Source organism: Sphaeramia orbicularis, chromosome 1 (assembly GCF_902148855.1).
Source record: "Sphaeramia orbicularis chromosome 1, fSphaOr1.1, whole genome shotgun sequence".
NCBI classification, from domain to species: Eukaryota; Metazoa; Chordata; class Actinopteri; order Kurtiformes; family Apogonidae; genus Sphaeramia; species Sphaeramia orbicularis.
In genome coordinates, this window is record NC_043957.1 from 54,319,090 (window position 1) to 54,344,843 (window position 25,754).

Sequence of the window (25,754 nt, forward strand, 5' to 3'; positions counted from 1 at the left end):
TCCTGTCATGTCCTTCAATAAGACACTGTGGCTGAAAATTTGAATTTCAGAGTATTTTTATAACTGCCCTATAAAGGGTTAATAAACGTCGACAAGTTGTGGATTTGATCCAGTTAAACATCCACCACTACTTTTTTTTTCTTCAGATGAAATGCTGTTTCATATAGAGTTAGTAGTGATTTAATATGAACAGAAGAATTAACGCATGCATATTCAGCTTTTTATTAATTCATACTTGTGAAGTCAGCGTTCATTAACCTAAATATTTTATGTTATGACTGTCAGGAGGAGTGCAACAGAAATAAATACTACAAAAAAAGAGGAACTGTTTACACTATAAACCAGTGGCTTCCAAGCTTTTTTGGTTCGTGACCCCATTTCAACATCCCCAGACATTCAAAACTCAGACTTTTTTTTTTTTTTTTTTTTGCTAAAATTAATTTGTTTTTGATCATGTAATAGTTTGCTACACTATGTTGCAAAGAAACGTTAATTTTTGACGACATTTAGTCTATATAATGTATATTATTATGGATGGAGGCAGAAAAGCCAGGTGTAGATTACCGCACAAAGTGAGAATTTTTTTTTCCTTGGTCAGGATATGTACAGTCAGTCCAGCTTGGATTTACAAGGCTGACAATTAATACTGAACAAACAAGAACTCAAGCTATGAATTATGAAAGAGCTGCAGCATCTGAAACTGACTACAATGAACATTTGAAGGATAAACAGAACCACAGTGCTTCAGTTTCAGCTTCACAGTTTGTCATGTCTTTTATGTATTGGGATTGTCTCTGTCAACTCACCATAAATTTTTTAATAGTAAGTTGTTGTTTTTTTTTTTTTTATCAATTACTAGAAATTTCAGACAACCCTATTTGAATTCCAGGCGACCCCACGTGGGGTCCTGACCCCAAGGTTGAAAAACACTGTTACAAACCAAGTAGGTATGTGTGTTTCTGATGTTTCCTAGTGAACCATAAACCACAAAGACAACAGTTTTAACCCTCTCATGTATGGATTATGAGAGCCTTAGTCAAGATTTTTTTTTTTTTTTCCTGAATGTTGTTATTCCTCTAGGCATTAAAAAAACAAAGCAATTCAATTTTTTTTATTAACCTATTTTTTATGGAGTTGCAAAAATGTCCACTCACCTGGACACCATGTGTTTAATTTTTTTTTCATTGTTTTTATTGCAATTTTTTGGTTTTCCATTCAATAAAGCAGTGTCTTCTAAAGACTAGACACATAACAAAACATACACGACCACTCTTATATTGGAAATAAAAACACAAAAACATAGCTTAATACAGAAGGTGGTAGGTCAGACTTACAATGTACCGGAGTCATGTTTATGAACATCATTGAAGTGCACAACAGTCCTTTTAATAGGGTAGAAGAGAGGTGTGGTCCAATATAGTCCAAAAATGGGGGCCACACTCTGTAGAACTGATCTACACTGTTATGTATGATATTGGTAAGATATTCTAGGGCACAGGTGTCAAACATGCGGCCTGGGGGCCAAATCTGGCCCTCCAAAGGGTCCATTCCGGCCCGCGGGATGAAAGTACAAAAATGAACCTGAACAGTCCAGGTTGTCAAAAATCATTTTGGTTCCGGTTCCACATACAGACCAATGTGATCTCCAGTAAAAATAACAACACAATAACCCATAAATAATGACGACAACAAATTTTCTTTGTGAAAAATTACGTGGAAAAAATTTAAGTGAAAAAAATAACATTACACTGTAAAAAATATTTACATTTACAAAACTATTCTTTTACAATAAAATGCAAATAAATGCATAAACAAAATAAAAACAAAGAAGAACAACCCAAAATGTGCAATTTGAACAATATTCTGCCTGTTACTAAATGTTTTGTGCATTTATGGATCCACTGGGATCTGTAGTTGTGTTAATAATAAGAGATGGAATATTGTAGGAATTGTTCAAATTTTAGTTCCAAACTCCAAAATTTTACCAATATTCTTCCTGTTACCAAATGTTTATGTAACATCGTGTGTAATGTACATGTATAAATAATAAGTCTAGGCATAATATTGTTAAAATTGCACACATTTTTCAAATGAAATTTCAGTTTTTTCAGGTTATTCACATCTTTTTCGCAAAATGTAAATATTTTCATAATTTAATTGGGGTTTTTCTTTTGTACTTAAAAAAAAAAAAAAAAAAGAAAAACTTGGATTTGTCATTATTTATAGGTTATTAAGTCATTATTTTACTGGTCTCGCCCGCTTGAGATCAAACTGGGCTAAATATGGCCCCTGAACCAAAATGAGTTTGACACCCCTGATCTAGGGGGTTCATGTTTAATTTTTGAGGCAAAGAAATGTATTAACTGATATACTGTGTGAAAACTATGAAATAAAAACATTTTTAATGCAGCTAATCTGATGTTTTCTCACATTTTAACATACCCTAATACTAGTCATTACTCAATTAAAAAAACAAAACAACCTTTCTGTTAAAAAAAAAAAATGTGTTAATTACAGTCTAATAACAATAACAAACAATTGATTTACACTTGAACATGTTAGTGCAGATCAGGTTTATCAAGAACAGCAAAGTTACAGTAACAATATGAACTGCAGTGTATGGGATGGTGCTGTGTTGGCAGATATGGAACTAAAACAACAAAACTCATAAATATACAAGAGAACAGCTGTAGAAGAACTGTCCACTGTAGTGACTAGCATGCATGAAAGGGTTAAAGCAGGGGTGTCAAACTCATTTTAGTTCAGGGGCCACATTCAGCTAAATTTCATCCGAAGTGGGCCGGACCATTAAAATAATAACATGATAATATATAAATAACGTCAACTCCAATCTTTTCTTTTATATTTTACTGTGAAAAAAGTAAAATTAAACAATGAAAATGTTTACATCTACAAACTGCCCTGTCAAAAAATGTGAATAACTTCAACAAACTGAAAGAATAAGTGTAATTTTAACAATATTCTTCCTCAGTTTATCATTTCCACATGTTCATTATAACGTACAGATCACAGTGGATCTACAAATACACAAAACATTTAGTATTAGGCAGAATATTGTTAAAATTGCATTTATTTTTCTTAAGACATTTCAGATTTTTCACATTTGTTCAGATTATTCCTATTTTTTGTGAAATTATACTTTGTTTTAGAGAAAATACATGAAAATATTTACATTTACAAAGAGAAAAATCTGGAGTTGTAAGTATTTATAGAGTAATATTTTAGAATTTTAATGGTCTGACCTACTGGAGATTGAATTGGTCTGCATGTGAAACCTGAACTAAAATGATTGTCAGTTTCTTAATTTCTATTTTTGCATTTCATAAATTCATCCCAAGGGCCAGACTGGACCCTTTGGCGGGCCGGATTTGGCCCCCGGGCCGCATGTTTGACACCTGTGGGTTAAAGAAAGCGGAGATGCAGTGTTTGTTCATTTCTTTATATCTAGTTCAATATTTATTCAAACCTTTTCTGCGTAATGTCACCTCCACAGGCAGAATGGAAGTGCTGAACTGCAGTCACCTCATTTGGACCAATAAATGACTGCTCATCAGGCTGGACAATAAAGCTTGACTCACACCATCATCTGTTATGTCCATTACTACATTTGTACCACTTACAATATGAAACAGAGGCAGTGAGAGTGAGGACTGCGCTTAAAGTCTTCCTGAAGGCTTTTTGTTAGACAGGTAGGACATAAATTTTAACAAAGCGCACTGGGACTGTGCCCAGGAGACATAAAGCAGGACGAGGCTTTACCCAATGCAGATTTATAGCAGCTACATCAATAATCTAAATCTAATCACTCTTTTCACTTAGCAGACGGTGGAAAAACAAAGGAGCTGGGAGAATACTTTGGAACTGCTGTAATCGCTCTTCTCCATTGGAATAAATGAGCTGATTAGCATTTAGCCTTGTAATGGTATTTGGAAAACTTCAACCTAAAATGAACTGTACATGTAGTAAATTTGTTTTTTTTTTTGTTTTTTTTTAAGTCTCAAAAGAATTTCTTGGAACACTAATTAGGGATGCAGCTAATTCAACAGGGATTCGCATGAATGATAAATAAATGCTTGGATGTGCAAATGTTATTTTATACTATTTCATGAAACTTAGAAAGATTTAGCTGTAGATAGTTTAGTTTTATTTCCAGCACACAGAATGATCAGATAACAAACAACCATACAACATGGTCAAACCAAATTTTTCAAAAAGGAGTGGGAAGAAGTATAATTTATAAACTCCCACCCCCTTTTAACAAACTAATAATTAAATCAATTCTGCTTCCTTTGCTTTTTCAACACACTTTTTTCCTGTATATTTTTCCAATAACTCAAAGCATCCATACAAACCATTCACATACACTTTTTTAGTCTCCTCATGCACAATCAGATTTGCACAACCAACTGTTTTTAATATAAACTATAATATTTATATGCATTTTAAATATTTACTACAAATACAATCATTAATAAATGTGATAATATCTCCTCATCATGATAATCTGTATTAATTCATTGCAATAATATCTTATTTTATGCATTCTTCTATATTATAACTAGTGTAGCCGGATGACGGTGGAGTGAGTGAACAGACTCAAAAACAGAAGTATAAATTATATTATCTTCCTCTCCGTGTCAAACCAAATTCCTGAACAACCATGCTGATTGGTCCGTCACCAGGTCAGTACTGGGACATCCTTTGCAAATGACATTTACAAAGACAGATGATCTTAAAGAATGAGCCTAATGGACTCGGTTTTGACACTAAGCTGACCTTTTGCCTCTCAACATCTGTGTCCCATTATTCTTGCTTATCCAGAGGTGAAGATGAACCCAGAAACGAACAAAGGACTGAATGATAAAATCACTCTGTGTGCCATGTAAATAATGTATTACATTATGTGTTAATGTTGATTAACTCAGCACGTTAACTCTTTTATGCATGTAATACTTAAGCCATTTGCCTGACCTGTGGTTTCACATATGTGTGTCCTGATCATGTTCACGGTGAATTATGTGAAAGTAAGAGTATCACTGCTTATAGCATGTCTGAATAATCATGCTATTATTTTACTGATGCTTAAGTGAGGTTACAGGTGATGTATAAAGTTTAAGAGGATCTTATTTGAGGATGCAAAGTTTTCTTACAAGGCTAAGCCACAGTCCTCTCCCCCTCTGTCTTCCCAAGAGGGAAGAGAAACGTGATATTTTTGAATATTCACGAGGAGGCGTTTTCCCGCCGAAAACAGACAAAGAAGGCAACGCCCCAAGGCATCGATAACTCATCTATATGCACGAGGAAGGCGTGGCAAGCTGGTTTTTGGACAAACTATAAAAGTAAACGAAACCAACTTTTAAGCAAAGAGTCTTTTCCACCTCTCCCAGGCTCTCACAGAGCAGAGCTTTTTCCACCCTTGCTGCTCTCACCTACGCAAAGAGAAGAGCTATCTCCACCTCTTCTGAGCTCTCACCTACGCAAAGAGCTTTCTCCAAGGAGTCTTGACCATCTCCTTGGCTCTCAGAGCTGTTCTATCCTCTAAGCTCTCCAAAGAGCTTTATCATCTTCGCTGTTCTCCATCTTCTCCTGGTGAGCTTTCCAGAACCAGCCGCCAGAGCCAGCTGTGAACCTCCTCCAGCCAGCAGAACTTCAGAACTCCAGACCTTCAGGCCTCCAGCGCAAGCACGTCGCTTCACAGCCTGTTCCTGCTTCGAACTACGTCAGAAGACTTCATCCATCCGCCGTCAAGGCCGTGCCAGTTGCTGCATCCGCACCGCAGCAACTTGTAAGAAAACTTGCTCCTGATTTATCTGAGTTGGTGTTATTCCAAGTTAAGTAGGTTTACCTCAACGTAACCTCACTAACATTATAATCTCTTGAATATAGCTGTCTGCCAGCTTAATCTACATATTCTCCTGTCCATAATCTCCTGCTCCTTTGGTTGTATTTGTCTCTTGTCTTTATGTTATTAGTGTGTCTTAGTTTAGTTAATAAAGTATTTATATGTATATAAATCCATTGCCTCAGTTGTGCTTTGTGTACTGTTATTCACACATGGGTTCACTGTGCAGTCAACGAACTATCAACCTATGCAAGATTTCCAAATTATTGTTTTGAGTTGATTTAAGTTTAAGTTTGGTTATAAATCTATAATTAAATTAATCAATAAATCAACACTCAATTAATAAATAATTTGGTATCCTATTCTTGCTACACTAGATAAGTTATATTTTGATAAATAAATAAATAAATAAATAAATAAATGAAAAAAAAAAAAACAAAATAAAATAAAATAATAGGCACAATGTACTTTCTGTTGGCAGAAACATTCTTAATATTAACCCTCAGGGGTCTGAGCCTATTTTGTCAATTTTTGAGTACTTTTGATTTTGCCTTCATACACTATATATAGAACTGTTTACTAAACCCATGTTTGGTGTCTTTTTTTTTCAGCACAACTTCATCTACATCATCTGTCTATTATTCTTTTCACTTTAACCTACTATAAAAACATAAAAGGCCAGAAAATACACAAAAAAAGATAAAATCTGATTTGAAAAATATATATACTTTATTGTATAAATAACACAAAGATGTTTAGCGAACCTTTTCAAAGCCTTTAAAAGTGCATATTGGTTACAAAGAACCATGGTCAAACTAAATTTTTTGAAAAGGAGTGGGAAGAAGTATAACTTATAAACTCCCACCCCCTTTTTACAAATTAATAATTAAATAAATTCCTTTCTTTCTTCCTTTGCTTTGTTAACACTATTTTTCTGTATATTTTTCCAATAACTCAAAGCATCCATACAAACCATTCACATACACTTTTTTAGTCTCCTCACATACAATCACATTTGCATAATCAACTGTTTTTAATATAAACTATACTATTTATATGCATTTTAAACATTTACTACAAATACAATCATTAATAAATGGGATTATATCTTCTAATCATGATAGTCTGTATTAATTCATTGCAATAATATCTTATTTTATGCATTCTTCTATATTATAACGAGATAAGTTGTATTTTGGAAAAAAAAACAAAAACAAAAACATACAAAAATAAATAAATAAAATCAAATAATAGGCACAATGTACTTTCTGTTGGCAGAGACATTCAAATATTAACCCTCAGGGGTCTGAGCCTATTTTGGCTATTTCTGAGTACTTTTGATTTTGCCTTTATATACTATATAAAGAAATGTTTACTAAACCCATGTTTGGTGTCTTTTTTTCAGCACAACTTCATCTACATCATCTGTCTATTATTGTTTTCACTTTAACCTACTATGAAAATATAAAAGGCCAGAAAACACACAAAAAAAGATAAAATCCAATTTGAAAAATGTATATACTTTATTGTATAAATAACACAAAGATGTTGAGCAAATCTTTTCAAAGACTTTAAAAGTGAATATTGGTAACCATGGTCACACTAAATTTTTTGCAAAGGAGTGGGAAGAAGTATAACCTATAAACTCCCACCCACTTTTTACAAATTAATAATTAAATAAATTCCTTTCTTTCTTCCTTTGCTTTGTTAACACACTATTTTTCTGTATATTTTTCCAGTAACTCAAAGCATCCATACAAACCATTCACATACACTTTTTTAGTCTCCTCATATACAATCAGATTTGCATAATCAACCGTTTTTAATATGAACTATAATATTTATTTGCATTTTAAATATTTACTACAAATACAATCATTAATAAATGGGATTATATCTTCTAATCATGATAGTCTGTATTAATTCATTGCAATAATATCTTATTTTAAGCATTCTTCTATATTATAACTAGATATAGTATACTTATTCAGATAATGTTCTATATTTTGCTATTATAGTGGATTTAGCTTTAAAATGTGAAACAAGAACCTAGTTTCCAGATTCCATGATGCATAATCCTAATCACATTTAATCACATCACTAAATAAGTAGAACATGTTTAGAAAAGGTCATGCCATGTAGCAAATTTAAGTACAGGATGCCAGCGTTGAATCCCAAAGGAGTTGTTTTGCCCTAAATGCAATTCATAGAGGATTTTAATGCTATGTTTTTTTTTGCCTACAAAGAATTAAATGGTAACAACAGGATAAATTATGCATTTTTACTTGTTATCTTTAAACAGATAAAAAATGAATTCTAATACATGAAGGAATGGACAGTGGATGGCCTGTGAACAAATTAAACTTACAAGATTCAAAGTGTTTAAAGTGTTAATGAGCTTAATTTTTTAAAGGAAGTGGTGAATTTCTCTTCTGCTTAGTCTGCCCCTAGTGGCTGAGGTGCCAAATTACATGTCCAACAACAACAACAGCCTACTTTTTTTTTTCTATAATTCAGTTAGTTTTAATTAGCTTTTACAGCAGGTTTGCTAGTTTCAATTAGTTTTTTTTTTTAAATGCTTAGTTTTAATATTAGTTTTATCTTGACAAAAACGAAGGGAATTTTATCTATAATTTTTTATACATTTTAGATAGTTTCGTAAGTACACAATACAGTTTCAGTTAGTTATTGTTTTTTCTTTTAATTATGGTTTTTATCTATTTCAGTTAGCGACAATGTTTTTTCAATTCTAGTTTTCGTCATTTTGTTAGTTTTCATTAACAATAATAACCTTGAATCAGACTACAGTTGAAGGTGTTTGAAACCTTAAAGATTCAGGGCTTTTGAGAAAACAATGAGGTATTCAGCCCCAGAAACCACTATCAAGGTTAGCTTTGTGTGTGTGGGTATATTAATAAATTATATAATGAAACACATAACCTATTGTATTATGTTACAAGTATGAAAGTACCATTTGTAAGACTCTTGGCCAATATTGATATCAGATTTTAAATGACAAATGGTTGAAATCAGTGTGACCGTCTCTTTGTGTATTTTGTTTATGTTATTATTTGTCCTTTAACAAAGAAATCTCCATTATACATGTACAAATAGTTATGTTTTTAAAGCCTTTCATCATATCATATTTGAATGAACAGAGATTCAAACTTACAAATTTTACATACACATACAAAAGCCAGATAAAAATCAGCCACTGCCATCAGTGAAAAGATATACCGTCTAATATTATATACTGATATAGGCCCTTATCAGCCAATACCAACAGCCAGCCAGTATATGAACCCATAGAGACCCGAACAGCCACACATGACACAAACCATCTACAGATATAAACTGTTTCATACATGTTGATCCATTAATCCTATCAATACATGTAAATAATTGGTGTTAAATACAGTTTGTCATCTTTTCATAGTCATCAGATATGACCCATTTGGACATTCAGAGGCTCCGTACACTGTAAAAAAAAAAATAAAAGTAACTTAACAGAATTTTCACTGTTTATTTTATAGATTTCTCCTGTATTTTTAAGATACGGGAAAATATCAATGAAATTACAAAAATAGACTGTGATTTTACACATCAAATGTAAAAAAAAACCATGAAAAAACTGTGAATAGCTATAAAATTTCAATTTCAATTTTTTTTTCTTTTTTCACAGAAAAATACAGTTAAAATACATTTGCTAATGTATCATAATTTCACAAATATTTCTTTTCTATTTATGAGATTAAACTGTTAATTTAAAGTTTAATACTGTAAAAAAAAAATATATATATAAAACGAGATAAAATTACTGACAATTAACCGTTAAAGAAGTATTTGTTCTGTAAGTTTAACAAGATTTGTTTGTTAATTGACAAATATCTTGTGTAATTATGGGAGGTTTCACAACAAAAATGTTGAATAAATGTATTTTTGTGAATGTAAAACATGCATAAGCACTCATAAACTGTCCAAATACACTTTTTGTCAGTGGATTGTACAACTTAGTCTCACTGAAAATTTTATATATATATATATATATATATATATATATATATATATATATATATATATATATATATATATATATATATATTTATAGGTAATTTGATTGTTTTAATACATGAAAACATTCTTTATTAAACATTAAAAAGTAAAACAAAAAATATATATATGCAAAATTTCATGTAAAGTTAGGGCCAAAAACTGTATTTTAATTATGGAAATTTACGATATTTTTATGAGATGGTTATTTTCTGTTATTTTCCACTATTTTTTCTGCACCCCTGCTGCCGGAATAATACCGTTTTTTTTTTTTTTTACTGTTTTTTTTTTTTTTTTTTTATAGTGTAGTTATTGTGGAAACACCGTCATCTTCTACAACATTGATTCACTAGTAAAACCTATGAAGCTGGATCAATGACAGTAGACGGAAACACTTGGATTATGTTCAGTTAATGATAGATTTTACAGAAAAAGTAACGTTTTCTTTCGTTTTCTCTGTTTCTAACGTAATAACCCTCAACTTTAATTTCAGCTTTTATGAACATCTACATGATCAGTGAATTGAATATAGGAAAATACCTGACTGACATTGAAAAATGAAAAATACAGAGCATAATATTCGAAGAAATGCTGATAAACCACTTAAGAAATATAAGAAAAATTCATTGGGGAACTGCCACAAAAGCAGCACCGGGTCTTTATGGGTTAAAATCATAGAATCTGATATTGACATTGGCTGACATTAATTAAACAAACTGAATGAATTCAACTAAATACGTCAGATCTTATCAGGAAAGGACAGTTAAAACATCATCACCGGTAAATACTGTTACAGTTCAAATGCGTTATCATATGGACTCACATTGAAACCAGCTTGCTGTAGACAGGGCTTACATTATTAACATAAAAAACACAGAGTGAGCATAGTGTTCAGGACCCCGGAGTCCAACCGTCCTGTTTGGCGAATCAGATGGTGAAATATTCATAGTCATACAGAACAAATGATTCCTATATCATTCATCTGGAAAATGCTTTTGTCTTTTTTGTTTGTTTTTTTCCTGGGTCCAGACGCAGGCATATACAACATACATGAGTCTACCTTTTAGGTCTTCCACTGTCCCTGGTGTTCTCATTGTTTCTGCAGTGTTCCTGATCCTCACTCAAAGAACGCTGACACCTTATAGTTTAATCCCAATGCTGCAAACCGTTTAACCCACACCAAAGCCATTTCACCTTTAAACACACTTCTCTCAACTGCAGAGACATGTAAACTCATCGTATGCAATAAGGAATTTGCTCCTAAAAAGTTTGATTTCTGATCTTAGTTCTGGTAAAACAAAACTACTGTGATCAATATATGTGTGTCCTGTAAAAACAAATGATGACTGCAGAACACAGGTGTCAAACATGCGGCCCGGGGGCCAAATCCAGCGCACCAAAGGGTCCAATCCAGCCTGTGGGATGAATTTGTGAAATGTAAAAATTACACTGAAGATATTAACAATCAGTGGTGTCAAAATCATTTTAATTCAGGTTCCACATACAGTTCAATTAGATTTCAAGTGGGTCAGACCAGTAAAATATTATAATAACCTATAAATAATGACAACCCCAAATTTTCTTTGTTTTTTTGGTGTAAAAATGTTACATAAAAATGTTTACATTACCAAACTATACTTTTACAAAAAATGTGAATAACCTGAACAAATATGAACAAACGGAAATGTCTGAAGAAAACTAAATGCAATTTTAAAAATATTCTGCCTGTTACGACATGTTTTGTGTGATTGTACTGCACATGTGTAAATGATAAACTGATAAAACGAGGCTGAATATTGTTACAATGTTAAAATTGCACTTGTTTTTCTTATGACAATTCAAGTTGTTCATGTTATTTTGATTTTTAAGGAAACTTTGTTGACGTAAATCTGATCATGATATAATCTTACTTTTTTCACTGTTATTATTTTACTGGTCTGGCCCACTGGAGATCAAATTGGGCTGAATGTGGCCCCTGAAAGAAAATGAGTTTGACACCCCTGCTGTAGAATAAAAGCTCAATGTGTCGGTCTACTTTCTTCACCCTGTATTTTACTTCATATACTGCTTATCTTATTTATCTATTCATGCTGTGTTCGTTTCTGCTGCTGAGGTGTGGCTATTGCAATGACCCAATTTCCCATTGAGGACCAGTGATGTTTCATCTTATTCCAGGCAGTATTTGTAATCTATTCTTGTGTTTTGTTTTATTAAAAAAAAAAAATAAAAAAAATAGATGAGTTTACTTATCCATATATTGTGGACAGTATATAAAGAATGTCATTTTCGATCTGAGTCTGTGTCAAGACTGGGAGGTCATTACTATTAGTGATCGCTGATCCCTACAGTAAGCTGCTTAATGTACTGTGTTCCTGTTAGTCAGCCCAACCTCTTTGTTAGAGCCTTATATCCAAGATCTGAATATACCTTAAGGCTGAAATGGCCATGTGGATTGAGCAGAGTAAGCGTATTTTATTTGGACTTACAAATGCAAACAGACATGTTTCGCAGGATGACAGGCTGCATTTGCATCATTTACATCCAACCACTGGCTTTGTTGCCAGACTTCCATTTGTACTTGACCCCTGTACCCATGACTGCAAATCCTTAATAGTTGTTCAAATGAAGAACTGCAGTAAGAGCCTGTATTGCTCATGTATGACAAACCGAGTGATGTGACTGCATTTGCACTAAAGAAGCACTTTGTGGATGTTTAGAGTGTATGTTCGCCTTTGATGGGACTGGGCGATATGTCCAAAAATGTTATTACCCCACCCCCCGAAGGGGAGGCAAGGAATGTTGTTTGTGGTTCGGTTTGTTTGTTTATTTATTTGTTTGTTTGTTAGTTAACACTAACAGAAAAACTATTGCTTGAATTCATACCAAGTTGGGTTTATAGATTGCCAGTGACCCAGAATAGATCTCATTACATTTTGGGGAAAAATAGGTCAAAATTTAATTTTTAAACCCCCTATTCAGTTATAATGAGCAACATTTCAAATGTGTGTAGCAGCAAAACTTTTGGTTGAATTCATATGAAAAATTGGGTTTATAGATTGCCAGTGACCCAGAATAGATCTCATTACATTTTGGGAAACATTGGTCAAAGTTTCAATTGTTGAATGAATTTTTTAATATCATTTTTGCCCCCCCATTCACTTCTAATGGGCAAAATTTCAAATGTCTGTAGCAGCAAAACTATTGGTTGAATTCATACCAAATTTGGTTTATAGATTGCCAGTGACTCAGAATAGATTTGGTTAAATTTCAGGAAAAGTAGATCAAAATTCAAATTTTTTATGATTTTTTTTTACATCTCTTTTCTTCTCTCATTTACTTATAATGGGCAAAATTTCAAATGTCTGTAAAAACTTAATTTTTGTTTCAGTTTACTTCAGACTTGCCACATATAGAGATGCAACTGACATGATGACATCAGCTGGATCCATGCCAAAATAAGTTACAATATGTGCAAGGGGCGGGGTTTGTTGTGCGTGGCACCACTTGTTGCGATAAAGATTTTGATATCAATTGATACTGATATGTGTCAAATAATATTGAATTTTGTTCAAGACAAAAAATAATAATGAGAAGAAGAATGATGCAGTAAGACAAAAACAATGTAATAATGCAACAAGAGGAAAATTATATAGAAGTTGCAGCAAGATGAAAACAACATAAAAGACACAACCAGATGGAAATTTAAAAATGCAGCAATATTACTACGACGCTGTCGAGTGCAGTAGGACAAAAATTGTGCAAAAGATTCAATAAGATGAAAATGACATAGATCAGGGGTGTCAAACTCATTTTAGTCCAGGGGCCATACTCAGCATAATATGGTATAAAGAGGGCCGGACCAGTAAAATAATATAAATAATAGGATAAGAACTTAGACATCATACCATCTCCAAAGTTTTCTCTATGTTTTTGGGTGAAAAAAGTAAAAATCTGTAATTAAAATCTTTCCATCTACGAACCGTACTTGAATGTAACATGAACAAATATGAACAACCTGCAAATTCTTAAGAAAAATAAGTGTAATTTTAACATTACACCTCAGTTTATCATTTACACATGTGCATCCCAACTTACAGACAACAGTGGAACTACAAATACACGAAACATTTGATAATAGGCAGAATATTGTTCAAATCGTACATACTTCTCTTAAGAAATTTCAGGTTGTTCATATTTTTTGTGAAAAGCTAGCCTGTAAATGTAAACATTTTTGTGTAATTTTACTTTTTTGACACTAAAACAAAAAGAAAAAATTGCTTTTTTTCCATTATTTATGGGTTATTTTGACAGTATTTTACTGCTCTGACCCACTTTAAACTGAACATTCTTGATTGTTAATATCTTCAGTGGAATTTTTACATTTCATAAATTCATCCTAGGGGCCGGATTGGACCCTTTGGCGGGACGGTTTTGGCCCCCGGGCTGCATGTTTGAGACCTGTGACATAGATGCAACAAGACGACAACAACTTAAAAGACCCAATGGAAGAAAAACAACATAAAGGATGAAACATGAAGATGTAATATAACCTATCCAGATGAAAATGACACAGGATGCAACGAGACGAAAACAATATTAAAAATATGACATAATAAAAACACACCTGTAGTCTTTGCTTTCGTCGTAACCTTTCATTGCAGTGTAAGTGTGTGTAAGTTAAGAACATAAGCCATATAAAACTCAACTGTATACCACCGTACACACATGCACAAAGGTAGAAATGTATATGAATTCTGTTGCAATTTACATTATTGTTTCGTTGACCAACCTTGCTCCTTGGCTAGAGGGTAAATGTACGGGATGATATTTTTGGGCTCTATAGCCTGTTTGCCACAGTTTTGTTTTCCTTTGCACAAAAGTGTGAAACACAAAGTGGTCTGAAGCTGCTCAATAGAAACCTGGGAGGTCTTTGAGTTGTTTTCCCAAACTGTGCAGGTCCAGGCAACAGTCTGCATATTAAAACCTCACAAACACCCAGATGCCTAATTCAGTTCTTATATATTTAATCTATCCAGACAGAAGAATAAAAAAAAAAAAAAAAGATCTTTCCATCCAAATGCTGAAAAGGCATAATGGCAAAGCAGCATGAGTTCAGCATAAAAAAGGATTCTTTTAGATAGACTTGCAAATTCAATGACTCAGTAAGCTGTCTAAGACGGTTATTTAACTTCTCTAACAATGGAAAGAAAAGAAATAAACGCTGCTAAATGAATGGCTGTTCTGTGTTTTCATTATGTCTTGCAGGGTTTGATATCAAAGTAGCTGTAACCAAGGGGGACTGTTTCTAGGTAAACACAATAGTTCATCAAGACTATCTGTCTATGTGAAACTGGAAAGAAAAGATTATTAACAACAAAAGGGAAGATTCACAGTTTGGGTTGGCTACCTTGCTTCACCCATTGCTTAATGATATGCTTTTTTTTTCTTGTTTTCTTTTTTTTTTTTTTAATATAAATTGGATTTGTGGGTGTAAAATTAAAGTATGTGGATCATTTTAAATGTGATTTGATGAAAGAATAAATGACTCAGTCAGTATAAGAGTAGCCTAATACTGTTTATCCATGCAGTAGGGATTAAAAATGAACAGCAGTATTACACAAATGAAATGAAATGGAGTATCATGAAATATTTTATGTAAAGTCATCCATTAAGAAACTTGTAACAGATCTATTCAGTGCTTGGAGGCCCTACAAATAAGGGCCAATAAAGTTTAAGCTAAAGATCATCATGTTCTCCACTCATCTTTAATGGTCCATATGGCATTAGGAAATCTGGGACATACTAGTGTTGTTTTTGGCAGCCAGTTTACATTTTAGCTTTACTCTAGTCTGTGTGCCAAACTTTCATTTCAGTCGTTATTAGTTTTAGTTTTAGTTGCGTTCATAGATTTTTCATCTAGTCAAGTTTTAGTTGACTAAAACTCTGAGTATTTTAGCATATTTTAGTCACAATAATACATGATTAGTTCCGTCTTGTTTTAGTCTACGAAAACTGATGACATTTTAGTCTTGTTTCAGTCAATGAAAATTGTATATTAGTCTCTTTTTAGTCATTCAGTTCTATTTAATCTGGTCAATATAGTCTTGACAAAACCAACATTTTCTTTTAGTAAACACATTTTAGTTCAAACAAGGTTATCTTATCATTCTTATGGACTCAGAAATATATGCTGTCAATTACCATATCTATGAATTTTCATGAGGGCCAGTCTACTAGAGAGTCTTTGGTCGGTCACTGTCCTGTGCAAATAGCCTACGTCTTGAGATGCCTTAATTGGGGGGGGGGGGCGTTATCCATGTATCCGGGTGGAGCATGGCTTGAGCTGCATATTTCTGTCTGTCTGAACCCGAACGGTGCCTGACATAGTTGTGTCCACACCCAGCCCGACCCGTCAGGTCCCGTCTGGCTCGGTTTGGGTTGCAGTACTCTACGTGCAGACCCAGACTGGGAGCAGGTCTTTTTGGACCCTGGACGTTTGGAGCATGAGATGGAAGGTGAACCATCCAAAGTTCAGGTGTAAACCGGAGGAGGTGAACCACCTGAGTGCGAAACGTCTGGTAACCTGTGGACCTCACACTGTCACGGCACACCTGCAGTAATGCAACTAAAGATTACAACGTCAGTTCGTCTCATCTCGTTAACGTTTTGTTTTGTAAGCTACATTTAGTCTAGTTTTTATTAGTCAACAATATTACATTACACATTTAATTATAGTTATCGTCACATGACCATTTTCATTACGTCTCCACTTGTTTTCATTACACAGTAAAGGTTTGTTGATATTTCGTCATAATTTCGTTGATGAAAACAACACTAGGATATACACAAGTACAAAGCCAGACCCAGATATGCAAATTCAGGACAAATTACTAAAATACTTATTTTTATTTCACTCTTGTGTGCTTCGCTGCTATAAATCTAAAATTTCCCCTTGTGGGACTAATAAAGGATTATCTTATATTACCTTATCTTATCTTGTCTTATCTTATTAAAATTAAAGATGGGGTCAGTGATTCTAAACTATGTATGTGCATAGTCATGTCATCTTAGCCCATTATATGTGTGTATGTTGGAAAGAACATTGTTTATTGTTAATACACAGACCAGGTCTGTTCATTGCACAATACCACATAACAATATTTCAGTGTAATTGATGTTTGGACTGGGAGAATGTAATAGAAGAACTGAAGGAAGGGGTGTGTTTGTTTGGCTTGAGCTCAAACATCAACAGTCTTCTCTAGGAATTGTTTATTCTACCTTTAATTCTCAAACAGTGAGTGAAAGGATGAAAAAATGTGATGAAATACTGAATGCAAATAGATGGAGATGCTGATAATAATCAATGCAAACCCTACCTGTTATAGAGGAGGATATCTGGGACCCATATCAAATGGGAGGGGAAGCGAAGGTTTTGAACCCCAGGATAGCTCTCTTGGTTCCATGAAAGGTAAATATCTGTCCAATACTGAAGCAAAGGATAAAGAGACAAATAGTTATTCTGAAGGATTTGCAGAAGCATTTGAAGTCCAGAAAATGATGTGATGTAAGAGAAAAGGGGAGCAAGGCACAAGTTCAAATTAACTGAATAAAAAGAAAAAGGAGTTTCTACTGAAAAGCTGGTCTTTCTGGTTTCATTCCCAGCCAAACAAGACAATTTGTTGTTGATGTCTTGTTTGGCAAGACAGCACATTAGCAACATTCACACCTTTGACAGCAAGATGTGTTTCACAGCTTAGATAATGTTGGTCCAATGCCACGCACTCTGCACACACCATCAGTCACAGCACCTACATGACAATGTGAAATATTATACTGTCATACACACCGGTAAAGTAAATTGTGTCAGAGCTCTAACTACTATTATGATTGACCTCATTCAGTCAAAAATCACAACATTGTACTTTTTACAGGCTGATACTCCAACAACTGTTGGCTGCTATGTGTCCGCAGCTCTGATAATGAAGCCTGGCAGTGAATCCTTGCCAAGCCAACAGTTGTTGGCACTGACCCCTGGGCTCTCTTTTGAGTACAAGCCCATGTTCAGAAAAGGCTAAGTGAGCCCAGCATCAAAGTATTTAAAAGCACAGAGTGAGTCTGTTCACTCTCTATGTCCCTTTTTATAACTTTCAATAAGTAACACACTGATTTGTCAACTGTGAAATCCAACATCTATATTACAAAAGGGAAGTGTGAGTCTGTGTGTGTGAGTGTGTGTGCGTGTGTGTGTGTGTGTGTGTGTGTGTGTGTCTTGGGCATTACACAAAATCTGGAAAGGGCTGACTGCTGCAGTCTGGCATATTTATGCATTTTTGGTCAAGGAAGAGACTAGCAAAAACAGCAAGTGGATAGGACCAATATTTTGGGAGAATTTGGAATTTTGGAATACAACAGACTTACAATCATGTTGCTATGCCCAGAATCATGTGAATGCTTTAGCGGTGTCTGCTGAACAAATGTGGTACAGCATGTGTGAATACACAACAAATATTCGTGCTGGGGGAAAAAGGATGTTGCCCCTCAGGGTCGGCATGTGGATTTTAAAACCACACCTTTGGTACACAGGAAAAATTATTGAGCATTTTTTCCAGAGTCAAAAGTATTTTCCTCAAAAAGAGTAAATTTGGCTCTATTTTGAGTAAATTTGGCCTTATATTGAATAAATTTGGCTCAATTTTGAGTAAATTTGGCTCTATATTGAGTTTGGAGAGGTCTACCCAAAGAGTAACTTTTATTCTTTTTAGAGAGGGACCACATGTTACTGGAGTAGAGTAAAATTTTCTTCAATTTGAGTAAATTTTACTCAGGCAAATTTCCAGTGTACTGACAATGATGAAGTCCAGGATCTAGAATCCATGGTTCCCCACGGGTCAACGCGTTAGTACTGTAAATTAGTTCATGCCTTGGCTAGCGCACACATTAATATATGTCTCAGTGTGTTTGAGGCCCTTTGTGCATGCATGTCTTTTATAGTTTGTGTGTTTCTTTTATAGCCTTTTCAAAGTTGCTTATATAAATGAGGCTGCTCAGATGTTGTACCCATAGGGCACGTCCCTGCATCCCTATGGAATAAACACAGTTCCACTGCTGATGTTGTTACAGTACACTGGACACATCTGTTTATGGCTCCATGTATACACTTAATATGTGTGTGTCGGCAAGTGTACTGTATAGTGTGAGACATGTTTTTCCATGTTCGTATGGATATGAATTTACACTTCTATTACTATATGTGACTTAAGTTACGCAAAATCATTTTCTCTTTAAAGGAATGCCATCTATCTAAAGTGTGCCTGTTGACATATGTCTCCACTCACGCAGTTAATGACTTAATCACTACACTTGTCATCTGTGGGCTTTGGCGGTTTGGTGCTAGAGAGCTTTCTTTTCATGTTTGCTGGCTGGAAAAGCACAACTGACAGCCAAAGGAACAAATTACAGCTCAGTAACTTTGTCACAAACAGATGAGGAGAACACTGGGCTACATAAGGTAACAGCTGTCTAAGAATAGTTTTGGAAGTTACGTAACGGAAATTTAAGAAAGCATCACTAATTTGAGACAAGTACTTTCTTATTAGGAGAGTGTGAAATTCCTTCTCTGAATGTAAGAATGAGGATGATGTGTTTTTAGGGTTCAATTATGCTCTAAATATAAAGGCAGATAAGAAAAGTGGCTTCTAAAATGAATGAATATTTCACTCTAATGACTAAGAACAATAATCAGTGCTTACAGCCTCCTCCAACAAATCACCTGCCACCATACAGTCAAAATACGACAAATTAGAGTGATTAGTAGTAAATTATTAAGTGAAAGCCTTCAGTGATGTATGACATAATGACTAAAGTATTCAGTTTAAATCATTTCTAGATTAAAGGGATACTGAAAGGTTTTCTTTCATTTGTGCCCATTATCTTGGGGTCGATGTAAAAGTCTTAGACATCATAAATCCTAGATGAAAGAGTCAAACTATCAACCATGAGAGCTGGAAATTTAGGAGGACACAAAGGTCACACTTAGTTCATTCCAAATGTAGGATCGTTGTATTTTCAGTGTTAAAAGTCAAATAAAATGCTGTCCATTCGAATACGGGGCATTTACTGCCTGACAAACCTGGAATCCTAAAATCTTTCACAATGCAGAGGGAACCCTGTGTCCCTTTTCTGTCCGTCCGGCTTCTTTTCTGTCTGTCTGTTCCCTGAGCTTGTTAATGTTCTTCGTAGGTCTCCTTCAAAATCTGCTGCATCTGCACAGGCCCCTTAAGCCATTATACCAAAGTGGATGCCGGTATTAAAGAGGTGGCTTTCTGAATAATTGATTCATTCATAACTTGTGAGCCAGTCAGCATCCAAGTAAGCCTGACGGAGTGTGGGCTGCGACATCCTTAATGGGCTATTCTGACTGGAGCTGCAGAGATAATAAGGTGCCATACCTGCACGGCTGACCTGCTGTAACATTTCCTATAGTGTGATGCATGTTTCTTATCATGCTAACTTGTAACTGATGCTCTACAGATCAATTTCCATATGCTCATGACAACTAGTGTGGCAAAACATTAGACACAGTTCGAAATGTGGCTGTTCACAGTTCAATGAACCATGCACCTGAACAACAACTGTCTAATTGTAGCTTAGTAACAGAAAATTAAATACAACAGACCATATGAGCTTTCTGGACTTGTACAAAACCATGCACATGGGGCTGCTGAGAGCTGTATGATGTCTGATGTCAGAGGTTCATGTCTTTTTATTTAGTCTTTCCAAACCAAAATACAAAGTGCAATGAGTTCATAAAAAATGTGTTCAAATATGAGGTAATAAGATGATTTATAAACTATTCATATAACTTGGCTCCAATAGTAGTACATGGCTTTGCTAAGAGGGAAAAAAAAAATTTAAAAATCACTTCAAAATATACATTTTGAACCTATAGTGGGCAGAGTAATTTAAGCATGTTTTTTGTTTTGAGATAAGTCATTTTTGCTGCATCCACACTGTAGTGATACACTACATGTAGAAGCACAACAGCTGGTATTGTGCTGAATTACAATTGTTGTATTTATTGAAGAAATTTGCAATAATTCCCAAGTACAGCAATAAAATCAACCCTCTTTGTCAAACTCTAGTGCAGTGGTTTCCAACCATTTTTGTCTCGTGACTCCATTTTAACATCACAAATTTATGGCAACCCCAGACATTTAAAACTGAGACTTTTTTTTTTTTTGCTAAAATTAATTTGTTTTTGATCATGTAATAGTTTGCTATACTATGTTGCAAATAAACGTTCATTTTAGATGACATTTAGTCTATATAATGTATATTATTTGGATGGAGGCAGAAAAACCAGGTATAGATTACTGCACAAAGTGAGAATTTGATTTTCCTTGGTCAGGATATGTACAGTCAGTCCAGCTTGGATTTACAAGGCTGGCAATTAATACTGAACAAACAAGAATTCAAACTACGAATTATGAAAGAGCTGCAGCATCTGAAACTGACCACAATGAACATTTGAAAGATAAACAGAACCACAGTGCTTCAGTTTCAGCTTCACAGTTTGTCGTGTCTTTTATGGATTGGGATTGTCTCTGTCAACTCACCATGTTTTTTATTGTTAAGTTTTTTGTGTTTGTTTGTCTTTTTTTTTTTTTTTTTTTTTAATCAATTACCAGAAATTTCATGTGACCCCATTTGAATTCCAGGCGAACCCACATGGGGTCCCAACCCCAAGGTTGAGAAACACTGCTCTAGTGTGTCTGGAGACTGTTTTCATTATAAAACACTGCTTCAAAATGAATGGTCACAGTACACAGAGGGCGGGGCTTATTGTTACTTGCTGGGCCATTCCACCCTTGGCTCTTTCTTACCTTTGTTGGTTTGTGCTTGTTGTTGTTTACCATGTTGGTATGTATTACGTCCATTACCATTGTTGGTACGTGATTATTGTTGAAATATATTGTATTCTAAGTTATGTAGACTATCAATTAGATAGTTACTTAGTGTAATATAGTTCAGTTTTCCTAATCTGTTTTCTGTCTGTTATTTACATTATTAGGACTCTAAACAGATGTTATTATATCATTAAGGAAGCAAAATTAATGTGCTATATTGTATAAATATGACATGGGGGTGGGATTTAATATGTTTTCTTCTTCTCACTCCTTTTTGAGCAGTACATATTGAATTTATTTTGTTATTACAAGTGTACATGGCAATTGTTATTTTGTCTCGATCACCTTTATTTATTAATGTATTTACTCTGCCATTAGTTGTACACAAAAGATGTTTGATTTTTCCTTCTGCTCGAAACAAATAAATGAATGAATGAAATGAATGAATGAAAATAAATTAATAACAATATGGCCTTAGTTTGACAATCACCCTCTGATTTATCCATTAATTACTTTGAGCTTGATTTACAGTGAAGTAGTGATTATTTGGACTTTAAGAAAAGCAAAAAAAATCTTTCTATATCTTGCTCTCACAACTTATTGAGAAAAACGTGGCTGTAAAAATAATTAACTTGTTCCAATCTGTAGTAAACACATTAAGTATTCAGTGTGAATAAAATGATTATTTTGATAATTACTTTACTCACACAACATATTCTATTAATGTGTGCGCACCGGATTAAAAAAACACAGTTAAAGGCCCCATATCAAGAAAATGCATCTGTATTTTTACTCTGATATTAAATAAAATTGGAGAAATCATGCTCAGTCGTATTTATTGTTGAAAATCAAATCTCATCTATACTCATGTCCTGTTACTTTTATTCTCAATACAACATTGCTATAGTATTGTAACATACTATTGTCAGTCATTGTAGAAAGCAGAGACCCATGACCAGTATTGGTGTTTTATTTGTATTTTATTTTTCATTTATGCTCATGTTTACCTGCAGTATCCGGGTGAACACATAATGGCTAACACTAATGCTAATGAGCTGCTCAGTGTAGAGCTGGATGAGGAGTGTGAATTGTTGGATTTAGCTGCATTTGTATGGTACTGTACGTATTTATCATGTGTTTGCAGTTGCTTTATGATGGTTGTGTTTAACCAATCAGAGTGTTGGCTGATAAAAAAGTAGGCGGCGAAGTTTGGCTTGCAGTATACGTAGCAGTAGAGGCGAGGCAGAAAATTAAGGGGAAAATCTAATCTAATCTATACTCACTGGTTTGTCAACACATTTCAAAAACCTTTAAAATACACATGAATGGTATCAATATCTGTAAATATTACAATATGTGCTTTTTAAGGACATAAAGGTGAAGACACACCAACCCAATTTTCGGTGGTTGGACGTTGTTGGGTAGTCTGGCGAGGTCAGTGACATGAGTTTGCTTGGCGTGTTCTGAGCAATCGGCCATCGTTAATGCCATTGCCATTCTTTTTGTCTGATTCAACACATGTAATCGGCCACCACCAGTCGTTCAGTTGGACCAGTCTGATTGGTGGAGGGATAGCCCTTGACGAGTGAATCAGTGAACGAGAAGTTTCCATGTGAATACAGCTATGCCAAGGTACTTCACACTATTGCTGTCTTCTATAATAGTCCATTAACTGCTCATATCGGATCTGAATGAGTGCCAGTCAGTGTTTTCTATGGACTTCATCGATTCCATGAAGTGAACACTGTTAGCATAGTGCAATTTCTCCTTAGTTTTTGCCTGTGACATCTTTCTTCTTCCACAAGAAGAAGCCCAGAGCTGACAACACCAGTATCTTCTCATTACTAGCCATCCATTCAACAAGTACAACAACAACAACAACAACAACCCTTGTTGACTACTCAACACTCTCTGCTGACAACAATGACTGATGACAGCGAGATATGTGTTTAGAGAGATGTTCTGTCATTTTCCGGTTTTACGTCTCGCGCAAGTGCAGAACATACGCTCAAGTCGGTAGTCGATTTGGTGTGTTCTTCACACTTTTTTGACTGTGTCGGGGAGACGGGAGCTGACTGATCAGTCAGGCTACCTTTTCCCGTTGGCAGTGGGGTTGGTGTGTCTTCACCCTTATGAACTCTGTGTGTGTGTGCGCTAATGGATAATTTCTGATGTAGCAGATCACCCATTCTTGTTAATGTCATTCGGTCATTTTTCAAACTCTTTCAACTTCATGAATGTTGCTTAGAGCTGGATCCTGTTCTAGCTGGACGGGGTACACTCTGGACATGTCACTAGTTAATCACAGGGCTAACATACTGACCCTTTGCACGTAACATCACGCTCTGTTCGTGCTGTTATTGTCATTATGCTGTGCCATATGTTATAGTAGTGGAACTGTACATATTACTGTGTGTAGATAGTAGAAAGGCAGACACTTCAACAACAGAGCTAATACTGTAGGATACTGATGACAACCACTAACATTATTACACAATGTTAGTTAATTAGAGCTGCTTTTGGTCCCAGTCTATTTGAGTTGGATGGCATGCTGGGGGAAACATGTTAAAAACTTACACAGCTAGCTAGCTAACATTAGCTGTATCTTTCCTTTACCATTATGAGATACATTCATCTGCCGTGAGCGCAGTACAGTGACTCGGTAATCTAACCAGAGACTAAGATTTAGTAAGCATCCAGACTTTTGTCTGCTTTTAGATCAGCACCTGTGTATGGGGACCCTCCATTTCGAACAGAATGGTACAGATCTTGTGCATTAAACTCCAGTAGACTGGAAGATTTTGCTAGATCCGTAAACACATCAGGAGGGAGAAGGTGTGGGTTGGTAGCTAGCCCTGCTATCACTAGCTTCTCCAAATAGCCTTCTTTCTGCTGTCCAGTAAGGGGAGTCACTTTGCAGGACAACTCCAAAACTTTATTTTCAGTGCTGGTGGACATAATCTGTTGCTCATTCGTTTGTTTGTTGTGTTGCTTTTGCCGTCCACCATGGCACTGCACCCCTAGTCACGTGATAAATGTGACGTTGGTGCACACGGTCAAGAGACGAACAACCATTTACTGTTATATTCAACCACTGACAACTACGGCCAACTGAGACTGACCAATTAACCTGTTAAATGGGAAAATGGTAAATGGACTGCACGTACATAGTGCATTTTCTACACCTTCATGGTGCCCAAAACACTTTCGAAAGCCTGAGATTCACCCATTCATGCACACACTCATACGCCAGCGGGCAGCTGCTGCCATTGCAAGGGAGCAATTTAGGGTTCAGAGTGTTGCACTTCGACATGTGGACAGTCGGAGCCAGGATTCAAACTGCCGACTGTTTGGTCATTGGATGAGCTGCTTTACCAACTGAGCCACAGCTGCCCACCAAAGGCACATGTAAAGGTGCATATCTTTAGAAGAATGGAGTAAGTCATGGCACCTGAAGAGAACCTGCACATTTTCAGTTACTCTGTATTTAAAATCTTTTGTCAGTGTGACAAATATCTTGGAAGAATATCAAAAAAACAAAAAAAAACCCAAATCTGTTTTAATGAGATACCTTTATCTTTACCTTCTTATGATATTAGGTTGACACTATGTTATGTTGCTATATTTGGTCTAAAAATACAGCATCTGTTTTGACATAACATACAGTTTATTTATTTTTTTTAAGATGACAAAATTGCTAATGCTGACACTCATATCTAACCTAAATGTCAAACTCGTCTTAATATTTTTGTCACAGGGCCTGGCATAGAAACCTAAAGTTTCATCCCGACGGTTGAGTTTGAAAATCAAACGGTTATTTATTAATTAAACTTTATTTCAGACCTGACTGTGATCAGTTAAATATGGGAATACAAAGTGAACCATAGGAGACACATATTCCAAAAATACACTAGATGTCAGTTATTACAGTATGT

General features: G+C 34.8%; 1 protein-coding gene across 1 annotated transcript in view; it reads right to left on the reverse strand.

The window, feature by feature from the left end:
- LOC115424900 (neuronal acetylcholine receptor subunit alpha-7-like) overlaps nt 1–25,754 on the reverse strand; it is a 94,474-nt gene that overhangs the window by 22,794 nt on the left and 45,926 nt on the right. The window contains exon 4 of the mRNA XM_030142297.1: nt 17,290–17,399. Within this exon, the coding sequence (XP_029998157.1) occupies nt 17,290–17,399 (110 nt within the window). The remainder of the gene's footprint in view (nt 1–17,289; nt 17,400–25,754) is intronic.